Source organism: Garra rufa, chromosome 19 (assembly GCF_049309525.1).
Source record: "Garra rufa chromosome 19, GarRuf1.0, whole genome shotgun sequence".
Classification (NCBI taxonomy): Eukaryota; Metazoa; Chordata; class Actinopteri; order Cypriniformes; family Cyprinidae; genus Garra; species Garra rufa.
In genome coordinates, this window is record NC_133379.1 from 34,650,766 (window position 1) to 34,670,920 (window position 20,155).

Consider the following 20,155-nt stretch of genomic DNA (forward strand, 5'->3'; position numbering starts at 1 on the left):
AACATACTTTACATGTGTTTATTTCGCAATTTTCTTCTGTACACAAACAGCTAAGAAGCCGGAAGATTTGAGGAGATACAGCTCTCAGGTCGGCCTGTCAGAGCATGACGGTGTTTCGCTCAGCAGTGCACAGAGACACAGGTATTCTCTCTTTTTCTCTGATGTTTCCTGCTTTGTGTTGATCAATCATGCATATCCTGTCTGTACTCAATCATTTTGAGGTCTTTTGTGGTTGTGGACCTCAGCCCACGTTAATGATAATCTAAACTCTTCCTGAGTTCATTTCCTCTCATCCTGTTCAAGTTTAGTTCGGGGTACAAAAACCACAGCTCTCTCTCTCTCTCTCTCTCTCTCTCTTTATGTGTGTGTGGCTTTACTTATACTTTGGGGACAAATTTGTCCTCAGAAATGATACATACAGCACAAAACCTCCCTATGGGGACATCCTCAAAGGTGAATGTGATGTAAATATATTTTCCTTGCTGTTAAGAGTAAGGTTTGGGTTAGTGTTTAGGATTTATAAATTAGCCTTATATAAACACTGTAGATTTCACAAACTATAAAGTTCACAAATATAGAGAAATGTCATTCTGAACACATTTTTGTCATTCTCACAATTTCAAAGTCTCATAAATCAGCCAAATAATGATTTACGTTTCAATTACACGTCAACAGTTTCTTTGGGAGTTAAAGGAAGTTGTCAAATAATGCTAATGTCTAAATATGAAAATCATTGCGCCTACGGGCTGCCATTGATAAAACTTAAGGACTGTCCCTGTGTTATTTAGATTATGGAAAAGGTGCGCTGTGTATAAATAAATCTATGGAAAAATGTTATGAAATGAGAATACAAATTGTGTCATTGCAATTGTCATCATCGTAAGGTCAGTTTATGCTAGATACTTTGCACTTTGATATCCCACTGTTTTCCCTCGTTCTCTGCCATTAACAGCTTTTCCAGTGATCTCCCAGCAGCTTTTGTTGCGTTTTATTCTTATTTTCCTTGGCAAACCCCCAAAAGTCAGTGTAAACACTGTAAAAATTCCCATCTAATGTATTTCTCATTGAGTCAGTGATTCTACTCCTCCCCCTGCTGGTTAACCAGGTGAACTGCCCAACATTGCTCTTTGCTGCAGTAGATGTTGGCAGTGATGCAGTCATAACGACCGTTGCCAGGTTCTGCTGTTGTGTAGAGCAGGTTTTGGGGCAGAGTTCAGTAATTGATTCCCTGAGGATGCCCAAGCCGAAGAGCCGCGGCATGGGTCTCCCACGGCAACCAGCTGGCTCTGCCATTGGGTGGCATGCCAGTGTGCTGACGTAACGCTTCACACTCATTCTGCAAGCAGAGTTAGTTGTCTTGTCCTGTTATTTAGAATTTTGAGGGATATCATTTTTTTATCATTCCAGACTTTTTGAGGCAGGTCAGGATGAGCTGTCGGGCACAGAACTTCTGATCCAGCGTCAGGAAGAGTTGCACAGGCTTCAGGCCCGGCTGTCTAGAGCCTCCATCTATCCTGGTGAAGACCCCCGCGCCTCCATAATGGACCTGGCTGAGCCCCCTCACAGCAGTCATTTGGAAGCAGGCCTCCATCCACGCAAATCTAAAGTAATGCAATGTAGCTGAATTCAGATTGAATTCGAATTCACATCATACAAGTTTGTAGTGTTAATGACAAAAGATAAAGTTATCTAGTTTAATTTAATTCACATTGAATTTACTTTATCCATATTGTATTATGAATAATTAAAAGATAATGTAATCCAGATCATCTGGATTCACTTCAGATATTTGTCATTCACACTAAAACTTTTGTGAAGTGATTTACGTTCAACTGAATGCTCATTTATGCAGGTTTTAACATGATTGATGCACAGCTACAGAAATTGAGATAAACTGAATTCAGACTGAATTAAAATCCCGTTCAGTTTATGCAAGAGACAGTGTTAACGACAAAGGATAAAGTAATCCAGTTTAACTGAATTCACTTAATGTATATTACATTATGAATAATTCAAAAAACATGCAATCCAGATCATATGAATTCAGATGAATTCACTTCAGAAATGTGTCATTTTCACTATTACTTTTATGAAGTTATTGCGTTCAACTGAATGCTCATTTATGCAGGTTTTAGCATCAATTATGTAAAGCTACAGAAATAAAGGTCAACTGAACTCAGATTAAAATTAGATTCAGTTCAGGTTTTGCAAGTTATTGTTCTAATGACGGAAGATAAAATATTCCAGTTTAACTGAATTCAGATTGAATTCACTTTATGCATATTGCATTGAGTAATTAAAAGATAATGTAATCCAGATCCTGTGACTTCACTTCAGATATGTGTCATTCACACTATAATTTTCATTAAGTGATTACATTTAACTGAACTCAGATTAAAACAAGATTCAGTTCAGTTTACGCAAGATACAGTGTTAATGACAAATGATAAAGTAATCCAGTTTAACTGAATTCAGATTGAATTCACTTTATAGATATTACATTATGAATAATCCAAAGAAAATAAAATCCAGATCATGTAGATTCGGATGGATTCACTTCAGATGTGTGTCAATCACACTATAACTGTAATGTAAGTGATTGCATTCAACTGAATGCACATTTATGCAGATTTTGCATGAATGTTATAAAGCTACAGAAATTAAGGTCAAGTGAATTCAGTTTATCCAAGTTACAGTGTTAATGATAAAGGATAAAGTAATCAAGTTTAACTGAATTCAGCTTTATTTCCCTTTATTCTTATTACATTATGAATAAATCAAAGGAAATGTAATCCAGATCACCTAGATTCAAATGGATTTTATTCACACTATAACTTTCATGAAGTGATTACGTTCAACTGAATGCTAATTCTTGCAGGTTATAGCATGAATTATGTAAAGCTACAGAAATAAAGATCAACCGAATTCAATCTGAATTTAGATTCAGTTCAGTTACTGAGTTAATGGATAAAGCAATCCAGTTTAACTGAATTCAGATAGAATATGATTTAATTCATTTTAGGCATATTACATTGTAAATAAAATACATTGAATTCACTTTATCATTGCACTGTTCACTCTATAACTAGCATTAAGTAATCCATTCCTAATTTGATTCATAATTTAAGCATGGATGACGCAAAGTGGAAAAAAATAAACAACTTAATTCAGATTGAATTCAGTTTATGCAAGTTGTAGTGTGAATGATGCAAACATAAAAGAATTCAGTTTAATTAAAGATTGTCCATTATAAATGATATATACTTGTTCTGAATGATGTTTTTAAAATGTTGTTGTAGAATTTGTTTGGCCCTGAGTTTGTGAGGATGAGCAGCGAGCCAACTGTGGTTTTGACCGTTCCTTCGTCCATAATGGTAAGACATCTAATCTGCTTTGCCATATATTGGAATGTATGTGTGTATATATGTATGCTATTATCATTTTTGCATGTGTTTCAGCAGAACAAGCGTGGAAAGGTTGAGGAGAGTCTCAGGAAGGTGGGGGTGGTCTTACTGAACGGCCAGAAATTGGAGCTCTGTTGTGATGTGAAGGCGGTCTGTAAGGATGTTTTGGACATGGCCGTAGCTCACGTTGGACTAGTGGAACACCATCTCTTCAGTCTCGCCTACCTTAAAGGTGCATAAAACATCTTTCAAACTGCTATTTATTTTCTGCCCCCATTAGTACTTTGTATACCTTTCTGTCTGATTTGTCTGTCTGAAATTAAATATCCTACACAGTTTTGTTTTTTTGTTATTTATTAAGTCTGAGTGAAAGCACCATGCTGCATTTATTAATATCTCATTACTCCTTCATTTTAATTTCCTGTCTTTAATTGGTATTTTTGAAGAATTTCTGCAAAGTCAACAGAACGATTTATTGAAGCTTATGTTATGGGTACCTGTTCAGGTAAACAGAGTTATTTGATTATGAAGTGTGTAAATACGACAGAATAAATAACGCTGTTGTTCTCTTCCTGACACGCTGCCCCTGCGTGACTCCTCTAATGGACACGGGTGGTTTGTGTCCACAGATGGTTCATTAAGTCCTCTGACTCATGCCTCCCAAGCCAAAGGCTGCTTTACTTGTTATGCTGCATTGAACTCCTTTAGCGTAATCTGTTTGTTTATCTTTTTTTTTTTAGAAGATGAGTTCTTCTTCGTCGAACCTGATGCCAAACTTTCAAAGGTGGCGCCTGACGGTTGGAAGGATGACCCGAGGAAAAAGAAGACGGATGTCAATTTTAATCTGTTTTTGCGTATCAAGTTCTTTCAGGATGATGTCAGCCTGATACAGTAAGAGTTTAGAGGCTGTCTGACAACATAATCAGAGTCCAAAAATGTTGTTTCTTTCTCGTAAGTCAGTAGCTAATCAGAAATGTAGCTAGAAAGCCAAATCCTTTTTTTTTTCTCCACGATTTTCATTTCATGTGGTGATGTGTTACTCTTCTTAGGCCACCACAAAGAAAATATACACCAGTTCACTCCGGGTCTTAATTATGTTGCAGTAACTAAAATATGTTTTCAAGGAAATAGTTTCAAATAGCTTAACAAAAGTGCATTTGTGGTTGGTACATTTTCTTACTTCATCCACCTTTGGCAACTTCATTTGCAGTATTCACTCACACATGCCCAAACATGTGCTGGTGTTCAGTGTTAGGCTTGATTTACTGTTTTGCATTCAAGTTTATTTCATGCACAAGACATGCTGGGATATGAATAAACCTCTAAAAGCATATGTGCACACATTAGTGTTTAAAAAGTTTGGGGTTTGAAAGACTTTTTAATGTTTTTAAAGAGCATAAGAGTGTATTATGCTCACCAAGGCTACATTTATTTGATCAAAAATATAGTAAAACAGTAATAATTTGAAATCACAAAACATACTATTTTAATATATTTTAAAATGAAATTTATTTCTGTGATGGCAAAGCAGAATTTTCAGTGCGACTTAATACGGTAAACATTTTTCATTATTCTTTGATTATTAGAAATAGTCAAAGCATTTATTTGAAAAAAATGTAACAATATAACAGTTTAAAATTCTTTACTCTCACATTTTATCAGTTGAATGAGTCCTTGCTAAAGAAAGGTGTTTAAAAAACAACAACTTAGAAATATATTTTTCATTATTTATTAATATGTGCATGTATAAATGTCAGTGTGTTATTTAGTTAACACAAATTAATTAATTAACCTTTTTTTTTATATAGACATACGATGACCAAACACCAGTACTACTTGCAGCTGCGGAAGGATATACTAGAGGAGCGGGTGCGCTGTGACCTGGAAAATGCCATGATCTTGGCGTCTCTGGCACTGCAGGCAGAGTTTGGGGACTATCAGACTGAGGTACAAACCATATCAGAAAAATTTAGGAATGATTTGTTTGAGATTTTTGAAAAATGCTATTTTATTTTATTTTTTTCACCACACAAAGTGTATTGTATGTAACACCGTGTCTACACCGGGAGTGCCGCGCCGCAACAGCTAAAGTCTGTCTACACTGGACGCGACAAAGCGACCGTAGCAAATCATTTAAACTTTGTGTGAGCACGTCATAAATAGAACGCGGCTATACTATCAGACTGAGGTACAAATACAGGAATATTTAGTTTGAGATTTTTGAAAATTTTTATTTTATTTTATTTTATTTTTATTTTTACCACCCAAAGTGTATTGTATCTAAATCTATACTATCAGACTGAGGTACAAACGACATTGAAAAAATAGAGGAATATTTTGTTTGAAGTTTTTGAAAAATGCTATTTATTTTATTTTATTTTCAGCACCAAAAGTTAGGGATGCACCGAATATTCGGCCACCGAAAGATGTGCGAAAGATTTGTGTCACCGAAACAAACAACACAGCCAAAACAGTATGTTGACGCAAACAGAAACCGCAGCCTGCACGTGCTTGTCTAAAGCAACACGTCTGCGGTGTGGACGTATTTCAGTATATCTGAGAAAGACCCACAGAGAGCGATTTGCAAAACTTGTAATGCCGAAATTTCAAGAGGGGGTCTGTCTGCATTTGAGCGTGCAGTGATGAAAGCAGAGATCGAGACAGATGTAGCTTTCAGTGAGTGAAAAACAATGGCTTTACGTTGGTGTTACGTCGCAATATTTTAAAGATATGTCTTTTCTATATACTGTATTTTTATAAATATTTATGTTTGAGGTAAGCCAACGGATATCACACAAGCAACGTGAAAACTGCGCAATATGTTAAAGTGAAAGTAAAAACTGACAGTGCTTTCAGCATCTAACGTGCATTCTCTCAGAGACAATGAGAGACGGTTATACTTCATATGCTGATATTAATTTAGTCCACTAATATTTTTCTTGTGCCCCGAACATGGAAACGTATTTTGTGTAAGGTTTGTTTTTGAAAGTCGGTTCTTGAAATAAAGCTCTTAGTTTTCATTGATCACTGCAGTGTTATTAGGGGTTAAGAAAGTCTTAATTATGATTTCAGGCTTAAAAAGTGGGGACTGAAAGACAAGAATTGCGATGAAACTTCAAAAGGCTATCAATTGAATAAATGTGAGCGCTGCACGTTTCAAAGTCATTTGCTGCACTGCTTTGTGTACCATTCTGACAGCGCCTTCTGCTGGAAGAGAAACGCATAGAGTTGTAAATGTGAACTGATGGATCCACAAGATAATGTGTTATAAAAATTTAAACAATTAAACAATTTAAACAAAGGCAATAAAATATATGTATATGTTATTTAAGTAATATAATACGTGATTGATAATAATTGTTTAAATTAATATAATTGATTTATTCTTTGAAACTTTAATATTAATTTATGCAATTGCAATGCCTTGATTTGAGTAAGATTAGTACACAGTCATAGCCATAAATGCAATGGTACTAATAATTGGCATAATTCTTTCGGTGTTTTGGTTTTCGGCCTTGGTTTCCTCTTTTTCGGTTTTCGGTTTCGGCTAAGAATTTTCACTTCGGTGCATCCCAAAAGTGTATTGTATCTAAATGGGTACAAATGACCTCAGAAAAATAGATGAATTTTTTTTAGATTTTTTTTTTTTGTTTGAAAAATGCAATTTTATTTTTTTTTACTTTCACCACCTAAACTGTATTGTATTGTATCTAAATCTATACCATCAGACTGAGGTGCAAATGACATCAGAAAAATAGAGAAATATTTTGTTTAAATTGTTTTAAAATCCTATTTTATTTTATTTTCACCACCTAAAGTGTATTGTATCTAAATCTATACTATCAGACTGAGGTACAAACGACATTTGCATTTGTTTGAGATTTTTTTTATTTTATTTTATTTCACCACACAAAGTGTATTTTATATAAAATACAAAATCTAGAGATTATCTTAACCATCTGAGCATCATTTTTCAGTACATGTTTTCTCCTCTATGCTCAATTAGCTCCATGGAAAGACCTATTTCCGAACAGAGCACTACCTTCCGGCTTCGGTTCTGGATAAGATCGATCAGACCACCATTAAAGAAGAGCTACCCAAACTCCACAGCTCATACTACAACGCTTCAGAGCAGGAGGCCGAACTTGAGTTCCTCAAGGTCAGAAACTAAACAAAACACATCAGTCCTTCAGTGTGATTCTAGGCAGAGCTTCCTGATTTGCCAAACTTCCATAATCGACTTGAATAAATGTTGATTGCTGCAGTCTGTTTTCTCTCAGATAGACTTGATTACAACTTTTTGAATCTGAGCAGTCGCAAGACCAAAAGTTGTTCTTGGAACTTGGTTGTACACAGTCGCAGACATGTTTTGTTTCTTTTGTTAACGAGATAAGTGCAGTCAATAATTGTGAACAAATGGACTTTAATTATTTTGATTCAGTTCGATTTCCTTTGCTAATAGTTGTTGTTGTAGTCTGCGTGTGATTAGATCTGTCTCGTCATTTCTCTGTTATGTGAAGGTGTGCCAGAGACTGCCAGAATATGGAGTTCACTTCCATCGGGTACTTCCAGAGAAGAGATCGCTGACTGGCATCATGCTGGGCATTTACTCAAAGGGTGTCCTTATCTTCGAGGTCCTGAATGGAAATCGAACCCCTGTGCTAAGGTTCCCCTGGAGGGATACCAAGAAGATCTCTTTCACGGTAAGATGTTTAAATTTGCATGTTTACATTTAGTGGAAATCACATGGACATGATGGAGTTTCCCAGAACATTCAGCTTCAGACTGTTTTCACATGGAATCATTTGTCTTTGTGTTTCTCTATGGTAGAAAAAGAAGATTAGCTTGCAGAACACTTCGGACGGGATCAAACATCTGTTTCAGACAGATAGTCAGAAGACCTGCCAGTATCTGCTGCACCTGTGCTCGGCCCAATACAAATTCCACCTGCACATGAAAGCCAGACAGAATAACCAAGAACTGCAGGAGCTGGGTGAGAGAAAAAAATGAAAGAGAAATCAAACATTGATTCTTATTTGTGCTCTTCACGGAAGTAGAAGGACCACTTGAAGACTTTTGATGTTTAATTTCCGTAATTCAGAAATATTTGCATCCAAGAGAAAACAACTTTTAGTTTCAGACAGAATAGAGGAGTTAAACTCCTAGTTATTAAATCAAATTAGAAAGTATAGCTGCAAGCAGCAATTACGGGACCAAGCACTACAGCAAGCATCAGAGCAACTGAAGCAATGAGTAATTGAAGCAATTTTAAGATGATTTTAGTCAAAACGGTTGAAAAATCTTAAAAACAACCACTTGAAATGTGATTTATTGGGTTATCACTTTATCACCAAAAGGTGGCACTGCTGATCAAATCATTGTGGTGTGTTTAGTGTGAGGTGACAATGACACCCAAAGTTTGGTGTCAATATGTCAAAGCTTTTCAGAGATAAAGCCTCAGAGTCATTTTGGCATCATGGCTCAAATTTGTTGCATTGCTTTGCAAAAACGGTTTTGTCTATCGACACAAAATTCATAACTTTGTGTCAACACAGTCTGAAGATGATCTGATTCGATGTTGGTGAAAATCGGACGAATGGTCGTGGAGGAGTTAAAAAAAATAAGTTGTCAACAAATCAAAATGGGCAGGAAGTTCGGCCAATTATGGCATATAATTGGTATGTTTGCTTTTGGCATGAAATTTCATAATTAATAGTTAATGAATGCTTTATCACTCTCGACCAATAGTTGGCGCTGTTACTAAATTGCTGTGGCGTGGTCAGTGTGAGGTGACAATGAGTGTCAAAGCTTTCGCAGAGATAGTCTTAGATGCAGTTTGGCATCTTTCCAGCACATTAAAAAAAAATTGCATTTTTGATCAATTTCATTATAACTTTTGATCACAAGGTGGTGCTGCCTCCAAACTTCTTGAGTACTGTCAAGGCACGGTGCCGAAGACACATACCCAGTTTCGTATTTGTAAAATTGAGCAATTTACAACAAAATTTTAAATGTCCGATGCCCAAAAAACCATTCAGAATGCCCAAAGCCAAACCTTTCAGAAGTTATAGGCAAAAATTGCCATTTTTCATATCTCCTGACCACTAGGTGGCACTGTGCCGAAACACTGCAGGTAGCCTCAGGTCATTCTTGTTATAACACACCGTTGCAGAGATTTAGCCTCCCATCCATTTTTGTGTGGTTTTCGTAGAATTCATTCGCACATTATTCGAGAACGGTTTGACTAATCAACTTGAATTCCATAACTTTTTACCAGCATGGTCTGAAGATAATCTAAGCCAATTTTGGTGAAAATCAGACAAACCGTCAAGGACAAGTTTGAAAAAGTAGCTATTTCGAACAATTAAAAATAGCACTAAAACTAAACCTTACGATTTTTTAATTTTGGATTTTAAAGTGGTGGCACTAGAGAGTTTGTGTTAGAGACTCCAAACTTGTTATGGTTAATGCTGAGACTGTCCTCCATCAGTGTGCCAAATTTCACAACTTTCCCACAAGAGGTTCTGGGCTGCCATAGACTCAAGTGGAAGAAGAAGAATGATAATAGGAATGCCAACGGATACCTTCGGTGCTTGGGCCCTAAATAGCAAGGAAAAGCCTGTTGGGAAAATTGGGAAGTGTTCCAAAAGACCCTCCTTCTCAGGCTGCTCTTAAAGAATTGGCTTTAAACTGAAAGTTTCAAGTTTGAAAATAGACTCTGAGGTCAATACAAGCCATGATGTAGAGCTTTCTTGATTATGTAAAACCCATTTATGCCAATTTGCATGTCTTTTACCATCTTATGTCCTTTTTCCCCCTGCAGAGAACTCTCCTCTGAGCAATCTGCAGTACTCCGATGGGATGGGTGCAGTTAGTCTGTCCCCCAGCACTGACCCTGAATTCTTCAAGAGGATGTCCTACTCTGAGATCTCCCTCAGCAAGAGTTCTTCGAGTCGGATGTCAGGTCCACACGAGCTGCCTTATCCTGGGTTCAGCAGCAGCTCCAATTCAAGGATGAAGAGTCGTTCCCATCATAACCTGGGTCAGCTGCCTGAGTCGCCAGAGCACAGGATGGTGCCTTTCAGTAGCCAATCACAGAGCGGCATGGCAAGGTCACAAGTGATCGCATCAACACATCAACGTGCAAGCTCCGACACGGACTCCATCGCTGTCGCCAGACAGCAAGAAGGGTAAGAGATGCATGCAAACATATATTTACAAAACAAATGACTGTTGCAATCTCGTTTTATTCACCGGGTGTGTTGTGGTTTTTATGTTCTCATCTCATCTCTCACCTGTAGTTTGTCTTGTGTGGTCATTAAATCAAAGTCTTTACACCAGTATCACTCTCTAGCTTTGACATGGTTTCTCTTATTTCTTTAAACTCTTTCAATCTCCTGATATGCTGCTGTTTTGGATTACGTCTGCATACTTGTCTTGTTCTCTTGCTCTGCTATTTTTTTTTCTTCTCCTTGTGTAGTTTGTCTTGTAAATAATGTCTACACCTGTCTCACTCTCTTAATCTTGTGTAATTTGTTTACTATTCTCAAATTGAGAATAACTAATTTTACCATTCTCTACCATTCATATATATATTTATTTTTTTTACAATATCTTTACACCCGTCTTGCTCTCTACCTTTGACATGGTTTCTCTTATTTCTGTAAAAATAATTTCCTGATCTGCTGCTGTTTTTCTTACTACTTCACACTTGTATCGCTCTCCTGCAGCAATTTGTCTTATGACAGTTTTACATCTGTCTTTTTCTCCTGCTTGTCTTATTTCTTTTCACTTCTGTCACTCCTGTAGTTATTCTTATAAGGTCTTTACACCTGTCTCACTCTCCTGTTTTGCCATAGTTTTTTATGACTTTCTATCCATCTCAATCTCTTGATTAAGTTCAGTTTGTCTTATACTTTATACCTGTACCAGTCTACATTTTTTTTTAAAGTTCCGTTTATATCTTTACACCTGTCTCACTCTCCTGTTCTGAAGCATTTTGCTTACAATGCTTTTACACATATCTCACTCTTCTACTTTGCAGCGGTGCATTTTCTCTTTACACCCATCTTTCTCTCACAATTATTATTGTGTGCCCTTTTAATGCCTTTAAACCCATCTCACTTTTCTGTTCAGAGTGTTTTTTTAAATTTGTTTTGTTTTACAATATATTTACACACGCCTCGGTCTCTACCACTGACATAGTTTCTCTTATGTCTTCTAAACTGTCACAGTTTTGCTGTTTCCTCCTGTTTTTCTGAGTATGTCTGCATATTCATCTCACTCTCCTGCTCTATGCTTTGTTTTGCAATATCTTTACACCTGTAGTCATCTCCTGATCAGTTGTAGTTTGTATTCTAAATAGTCTTTACACCAGTTTCACTCTCCAAATCTTGTACAGTTTGTTTTGTAATCTCTAACAGATATTAACTAACCTTAGTGTCCTGCAGTGTGTCTTTTTTTTTTTTTTTTTTACATCCATTTACACTCATTTTACAATGACTTTACGCCTGTCTCACTTTCCTAATCTTGTACAATTTGTTTTTTAATGTCTTATAGATAATAGCAAACCTTAAGGTCTTTTCACACTGGGTCCGAAATGCTTGTCCGAAATTTTCACACGTTAAAAAATAAATACGACCTCGCGTTGTGTCAATCATGTTTACATACTGCCTTCGAAACTTTCATCCGTCATAAAAGAAATTTGGATCAGGTTCGATTTTCTGCATTTTTGCATCTGTAGCAAGCATTTTGGTAGGAAAGGATGATAAATACGGAAAAAAATAGGAAAAACACATACGGAAATTTCGGACTCGCTGTATTTTACAGTAACGTTACACCTGTCTCTCTTTCCTAATCTTGTACAGTTTGTTTTGTAATGTTTAATAGATAATAACTAACCTTTTTCCACACTGGGTCCGAAATGCTTGTCTGAAATTTTTGCGTGTTAAAAAATAAATACTTTTGTCTGTCATAAAAAAAAAGAATCAGGTTCGATTTTCTGCGTTTCCACATCTGTAGCAAGCATTTTGATTGGAAAGAATGACGAATACGAAAACTCAGTGTGCATTGTTTCCTACCGTGTCTTTTTTTGTATCTTTGCAACCATTTAACACTCATTTTACAATATCTTAACACCTGTCTCACTCTTCTAGTCTTGTACAATTTGTTCTGTAATGTCTAAAACATAATAGCTAACCTTAGCGTCCATGCATTGTCTATTTTTGTAACTTTACACCCATTTTACACCCATTTTACACTAATTTTACAATATCTTTACACCTGTCTCACTCTCTTAATCTGATGTAGATGTCTTCAAAACAGTGTCACTAAATCTAGTGTTTTACATCTTTATACTTGTCTCACTCTTTCTCTGCTACTTTTAATTTTTTATACCCGTCTCACTCCCCTGCTCTGCTTTGTTTTACAGTGTCATTACACCAGCCGTCGTCTCCTAAACATTTGTAGTTTGTCTTGTAAACAATGTCTTTACACCAGTCTCACTCTCCTAATCTAATACATTTTGTTTTCTAATGTCTAATAGATAATAACTAACCCTAGAGTCCTGTATAAGTTTTTTTCTTTACACCCATTTTGCAGTCATTTTACAAAGTCTTTACACCCGTCTCACTCTTCTAATCTTGTACAATTTGGTCTGTAATGTCTAATACATAATAGCTAGCTAACCTTAGCGTCCTACAGTGTCTTTTTTGTATCTTTACTCCCATTTTACAATATCTTTACACCTGTCTCACTCTCTTAATCTGCTTTAGATGTCTTCAAAACAGTGTCACTAAATCTAGTGTTTTACATCTTTATAGTTGTCTCACTCTTTCTCTGCTACTTTGTTTTTTTTTTATACCCGTCTCACTCTCCTGTTTTGTTTTACAATATCATTACACCAGCGGTCGTCTCTTGATCAGTTGTAGTTTGTCTTGTAAATAATGTCTGTCTTTACACCAGTCTCACTCTCCTAATCTTATACACTTTGTTTTGTAATGTCTAATAGATAATATCTAACCTTAGCGTCCTGTATTGTATTTTTTGTATCTTTACACCCATTTTGCACTCATTTTACAATGTCTTTACACCCGTCTCACTCTCTTTATCTGCTGTAGTTTGTATTATAATGTCTCTGTCCCCATTTTACTTTCCTGATCCATACAGTTTCTTATTTCTTTCTACTTCTCTTAATCTCACTTTTCTCAATTTTCACTTGTCTCACTCTCTTAATCTGCTGTAGATGTCTTCATAATAGTGTCACTAAATCTACTGTCTTACATCTTTATGCTTGTCTCACTCTACTACTTTTAGTTTTTTATACCTGTCTTCAAAATAGTGTCACTAAATCTACTGTCTTACATCTTTATGCTTGTCTCACTCTACTACTTTTAGTTTTTTATACCTGTCTCGCTCTCTTGCTCGTCTGCGGTTTGTGTTTTAATGTCTTTACGCCTGTCGCACTCTCCTGCTCTGCATTTCTCTGTTGCTCTGTCAGCTTGGCACTGAGCTGCCTGGGGCCAACAGCATTAATCAGCTCTCATAGGAGACAGACAGTCACTGTGCATGTGAGAGTGATAGTCAAACTGTGTTTGCAGATGTTTGCAAACGTTTTTTTATATTCCTGCGAAGATAATTGAAATGTTTTAGACTCCATGGTGTAATGCATGCTCACAGGAACAGTGCTCAGTGGGTGAAGTCTTGATTTAGAAGATTGTAATCAAGTATGTTTTTATGAATCGAGTATATAATTTCGGCTTTGAAATATGCAGTATTTCAATATTAGACTTTCTCGCTGCAGGAATATTATGGATTGGATTGATCAGAAAATGAAAGTAACTGTGTTTATTCCACTCTGCTGCTGGAAGTAATTGCCTCTGCGCTGATTTTCATGATTACACTCTTTTTCCCCCCGCAACATTAGTCTGTTTGGCACCACGGTCGATGACAGTCCCCGCTGGAGCCCTAAAAGCTTGAAGAAAGAGTCTGACTCTTCCTCCTGTGAGGACACGGGACAGGCATATGTCGTAGGTGAGGACAACGAGACACAACCGGCTATTTCTTTCTTATCTCCAATCACACCTACTGGGAAAATGGCTCATCGCCCTCAAAGAAGTGTCTTTCTGCTTTTTCTTTTGTAGTCTATAACTTACTTTGTAGTCTCTCTCTTCTGATAGTCTGTCAGGATAGTGGGCGGAATCTGTGTGTGCGTCTCTCTGCGGAGTCAGCCGCTGTCTGCCTCTTTCGTTTTATCTTTTTAACAGCTTTCTCCCTCTGTTCCCTCACTGATCTTTTCATTTTACCTCTCCATTTCATCCCATCAGCCGCTGTCAGATCAGAGAGAGCAGCAGCCCAAATCCTCTCAACATCTTCCTCCGCATGTAGAGAGATGGCATAAAGAGATTACAGTCGGAATTTATGCGCCTGTACATGCATCATTGCATTTCTATATGTCAGAGAATAATATAGGGCTTTATGCAATTTAAAAACCACTGTCAGCGTTTGGCTGATGCTCGTTGTCAGTGGTCATGGTTGATATTATACTGACATTCTGTGTGTCACAGGGATTTCACCATGGTAAAGAATTGTTTGAAGAATTGTTTGTTTTGTTCATGCATCTTCCTTTTTTTATTGTGCATTCTTTTGGTCTTTTGGTGCACATAAATCCAAAGAAATAATATTTTCTTTTCGGGTGACATACAAAATTCTTTTATTTTTCAATCTCTTCATTTTGGTTTGTAACACCATTTATGTGTTACACAATTATGTAAAATGAAAACACTGTTTTGTGTTATTTTATATATTTTTTTATTATGTAGCTACAGTACCGGTAAAAAGATTTTGGTTTAAATTATATAAATATTTTTGAAAGAAATCTCTTATGCTCTCTAAGACTGCATTTGTTTGAACAAAAAATACTGAAGACAATTTTTAAATTTAAAATAACTTTTCTATTTTTATACATTTTAAAAATTGATTTATTCCTGTGATGCAAAGCTGATTTTCAGCAGCAGGAATGAATATAAAGTTTAAAAGAACAATAATTATTTAAAATATTTTTTTTCAACATTATGCATGACTTGACTGTTAGTTTTAAACAGTAAAGATCAATGTTTCCTTGCTGAACAGAAGTATTAATTTCTTTCCTAAAAACAAAATATATACTGACCTGAACTAGGAGTGCCACATAAATATAATATAATATAAATTGATGAACAAACAAGAATAAAAAATAAAAACGTAAATCAGTTTATTCCTTAAATACATTTTGGCAATTGACAAATACTTACACATTATATGGACAAATAATAGTGTATTTTACCAATCCAATCAGAGGCAAACTATCAATTTTATAAAATAAATGTATAAAATATAAATGAAAACACACAATGGCTAAGATTAAGATGGCATTAATCTATTAGGAAAAAATACAAAAAATGTAATTATGCATAAAAAATATTGCTTTATTTTGAAAACGACACAAGGAATGTGTAAAATTGATATAAAAATAAATAAATGAACAAATTAAAATTAATTATAATAAAATAGAATTAAATTTTGTTTTTCTGTAAAAAAAATATTTAAATTAATGACAATAATCAGAATTATAATAAGAATAAATAAATAAATAAATGAACAATTAATAATAAAATAATGGTAACACTTTACAATAAGGTTCATTAGTTAACATTAGTTAACCACATTAGTTAACATGAATTAATAATAAACTGCACTTATACAGCATTTATTAATCTTTGTTAATGTTAATTTCTACATTTACTAATGCATTATTAAAATTTTATTAACATTAGTTAATGCAGTGTGAACTAACATGAACAAACAATGAACAACTTAATATTCGTTAACTAACGTTAATAAAGATTAGTAAATACAGTAACTAATGTATTGCTCATGGTTAGTTCTTGTTAGTTAATACATTAACTAATGTTTAACTAATGAACCTTATTGTAAAGTGTTACCAAAATAATAATAGAATAAAAAATAAAATCAATTTAATTATTAAAACATAAATCAGTTAATTCATTAAACTTTTATTGACAAATAATTATCAGAATAACTTAACAATTTAATAATAATAATAAAATAGAATAACAAAATATCTAAGATTCAGAGAGCATTAATGTATTGGGAAAAACATGAAATGTGCATTATGCATAAAAAATATTGCTTTATTTTGAAAATGGCACAAGGAAGGTAATTGGTGCCACATGAATTAAAAATAAATAAATTAGCAAATTTACAATAATAATACAATAAATTAAAACAAACCATTTTAAATGGCACAAGGAAGGTAATTGTCAGGATATCAGACTTAACCTACCTGTTTATACATATCTTTAATTTTTGATATAATAATAATATAATTTGTTTTTGTGGTCCACAGGTGTGAGTATGCACAGCTCTGGAATGCCCTCTACTCCTGCCTCCTCCATAGGCATCACTGGTACGCTATCTAATCTGTTTTGTTTAGCTTTGTCTAGCAGCAGCACAGCTCTATGCACTTTTCTCCCTGTCGTCTGTTTCTTTTCAATGTTCAAATTTAGCAAGTCCTGAAAGTCGGTAGGAAATGTAATGTCCAGGTCTGGCCCTGAAACACAAACATCTGCAGTGAACTTTACGTGAAGCAAAACAGGCCTGTTTTTAATGTCAATAACAGTAGTTTACCTCGCAGTGAAACCGACCTCCGCTTAATCAGAGTTTAGAAACCCAAAGTCTGACGAGGACTTGCCAAATCCAACATGCTCCGGATTGCAATGTCTTTGGTGTTTTACATGGCACGGAGAACATCTTTTTAAATGCACTTCTCTCTCTCACAGGCGCACACTTGGCTCAAGTTTCATTGGCGTCCATCTCTGGCTCAGACGCATTCTGCTTCGCTAAGCTGTGCGTTTTTTAGCAGCTCTGATATACGGCGGTGTTGTGGGCTAATCTCCCTCATTCTCGAGAATGAGCTGCTGGCCACGGCTGTTAGTATAGCACATCAGAGCTGGGCCAAACATAATGCCGTCCCTTAGCACCAAGACACTAGTTATGAAAGATTAGCCCTGTTTATGGAAAGCTGTGCATGTGTTTGATACGTTTAATACGTTTAATTCGCTAGCTCTTCCCTCTGAAAGCACAGATATATATAATATTTCCTAACTATTCTGTATTTGAACAATTAAAAGATCAGTCATTTTCACATACACTACCAGTCAAAAGTTTTTGAACAGTAAGTTTAAAAAAAGAAAAAATGTTAAGAAGTCTCTTCTGCTCATCAAGCCTGTATTTATTTCATTCAAAGTACAGCAAAAACAGTACAATTTTGAAAACTATTTACTATTTAAAATAACTCTTTTCTATTTGAATATATTTTAAAAACAAATTTATTCCTTTGATTTCAAAGCTGAATTTTTAGCATCATTACGCCAGTCACATGGTCCTTCAGAAATAATTCTAATATTCTGATTTGCTGCTCAAAAACATTTATTATATTTATTATTTTTTCAGGTTTCTTTGATGAATCGAAAGTTCAGAACAGCATTTATCTGAAATAAATTTTTTTGTAACATTATAAATGCATATAAATGCATTAAAGCATCCTTGCTAAATAAAAGTATTAATTTCTATGAAGTATTTAAAAAGAATGATACTGAGGGCAAGCTTTTGAATGAAGAAGTGTTTTATTTCAGATACATGCTAGTCTTTGGATCTTTCTATTCATCGAAGAATCCTGAAAAATGTACTCAACTGTTTTAAATCTTAATGATAATAAGAAAAATGTTTCTTGAACAGCAAATCAGCATATTAGAATGATTTCTGAAGGATCTGGTGACACTGAAGACTGGAATAATGATGCTGAAAATTTAGCTTTGAAATCACAGAAATAAATTACATTTTAAAATATATTCAAATAGAAAGCAGTTATTTTAAATAGTAAAAATATTTCACAATATTACTGCTTTTACTTTATTTTGGATCAAATGAATGCAGGCTTGGTGAGCAGAAGACACTTGAAAAATTTTTTAAAATCTTACTGTCCAAAAACTTTTGACTGGTATACATAGTTACTTTGTAAATTATGTATAGTTTTATTATTTATTTATTATTTAATATAATGAGATGACTAAATTTACTATGTGTATAAAGAGTCAGATCTATGTATATATAAATATATGTATATATAAAAAAAGTTAGTAAAAGTCTTATTACTTGAAATAAAATAAATGTTAACTAAAACACATTACAATTATTTAAATTAAATAACTTTTTACAGTGTCTCATTTGTAGCACTTGATGTACTAATATAACTAAAACTGAAATGCAAATGATTAAAAACTGCAGACATGTATAGGTAACTCTGGACCACAAAACCAATCATAAGGGCTATTTTTTTTTAATTGATTCATACACAATCTGAAAGCTGAATAAGCTTTCTATTGATGAATGGTTTGTTAAGTTAGGACAATATTTGGCCGAGATACAGCTTTTTGAAAATCTGGAATCTGAGGTGCAAAGAAAATCTAAATATTAAGAAAATCGCCTTTAAAGTTGTCCAAATGAAGTTTTTAACAATGCGTATTACTGATCAAAAATTAAGTTGTGATATATGTCTGTAAATGTATTTATTTATTTTAATTGTGTTGTTTGGATTAACCTTAATTAATAACACTGGCTGTTAGTCCTCAAAATGTGTTTATATATGAATGCACATAGACCTCTTGCCCTCTGGTATTTCCCACCCACAGACTCCCTGAAGAAGAAAGTACATGCCTTACCCTCCCTAGAGCGAGAGATACAGACTGTAAATCTGAAGAAAGACGTCAAGTACGGGCTGGGTGAGTAACAAGACCCTGTGCTGCAGAGCCGGGTTCAAATGTCCCATCAAAATGGTGCTTCACTGACACAGAAATGCTGTTAAACAGCTGGATTATCAGGACACACTCGCTTACCCTCACACACACGCCTCTGACAGAAATAAAGCAAAGTGTGATATAGTGCAGAGGTCTGGCAGTCCTCACCGCTCGCACACTGTGATTAATGAATCCCACTTCGGCAGAGAAAATGTGCTGTTTTACATCCGCCTCAGATGATGACTTGCACTGAAATACCTTATCAGGATTTGGCCTCATTGATAAGAGAAATACGTTTAGTATAAGCCCAAATGACAGTTTCAGTAAGACATCTTTGACTCTTTGGACATTCGTCTTTTTGTAGCTTGTAAGACACAATAGAATGAAATGTGTGGGTTGTGTTGCCCTCAGGCTTTCAGGTCGTAGGCGGAGAGAATTCTGGCCGCCAGGACCTCGGCACCATCATCAGCTCCATCACACCAGGTGGACCAGCGGATATCAATGGCTGTCTGAAACCAGGTATGAAAGTGGAGAGAAAAGTGGTTTCCACCCTTTATTCTTTTTTTCTTTATTTATGTAGTTGTTTGAATTAGTTTTAGTAGTGAATTTCACAGAATTCTTATAACTCTATATAAATAAAATTCTAAAAACCCATCAAGCGAAAGGGAACCCTGGGTATTAAGACTTGCATGGCTTAATATAATGTAAATGATGTCTCGTACTGAAATATGTAGTAGAAAACCCATGAAAGATTTCTGTTACGTTACACATGTTTTGGACAATGGGGGGCGCCATTATTTCCGATGACGTAAAATGGTTTCACTCTGTGATCTACTGGTGCTACCTATTGCTATTTTTACCACAACACACTGGTTTTAATTTTTAGTCAAAGGGCAA

At 35.1% G+C, this 20,155-nt stretch overlaps 1 protein-coding gene across 3 annotated transcripts in view; it reads left to right on the top strand.

The window, feature by feature from the left end:
• The window catches only part of ptpn13 (protein tyrosine phosphatase non-receptor type 13), an 82,525-nt gene that overhangs the window by 33,414 nt on the left and 28,956 nt on the right, over window positions 1-20,155 (top strand). For 2 of the 3 annotated variants that reach the window (XM_073824457.1, XM_073824458.1), the window contains exons 1-11: window positions 3,479-3,636; window positions 4,145-4,295; window positions 5,213-5,351; window positions 7,411-7,563; window positions 7,925-8,107; window positions 8,235-8,397; window positions 10,228-10,594; window positions 14,329-14,435; window positions 16,810-16,869; window positions 19,154-19,243; window positions 19,670-19,777. In XM_073824457.1, the coding sequence (XP_073680558.1) occupies window positions 3,576-3,636; window positions 4,145-4,295; window positions 5,213-5,351; window positions 7,411-7,563; window positions 7,925-8,107; window positions 8,235-8,397; window positions 10,228-10,594; window positions 14,329-14,435; window positions 16,810-16,869; window positions 19,154-19,243; window positions 19,670-19,777 (1,582 nt within the window). In that variant the 5' untranslated portion in view covers window positions 3,479-3,575. Of the gene's footprint in view, window positions 1-50; window positions 142-1,407; window positions 1,607-3,299; window positions 3,375-3,461; window positions 3,637-4,144; window positions 4,296-5,212; window positions 5,352-7,410; window positions 7,564-7,924; window positions 8,108-8,234; window positions 8,398-10,227; window positions 10,595-14,328; window positions 14,436-16,809; window positions 16,870-19,153; window positions 19,244-19,669; window positions 19,778-20,155 lie in introns of those variants that run through there. The other variant, XM_073824459.1, reaches the window with a different exon arrangement.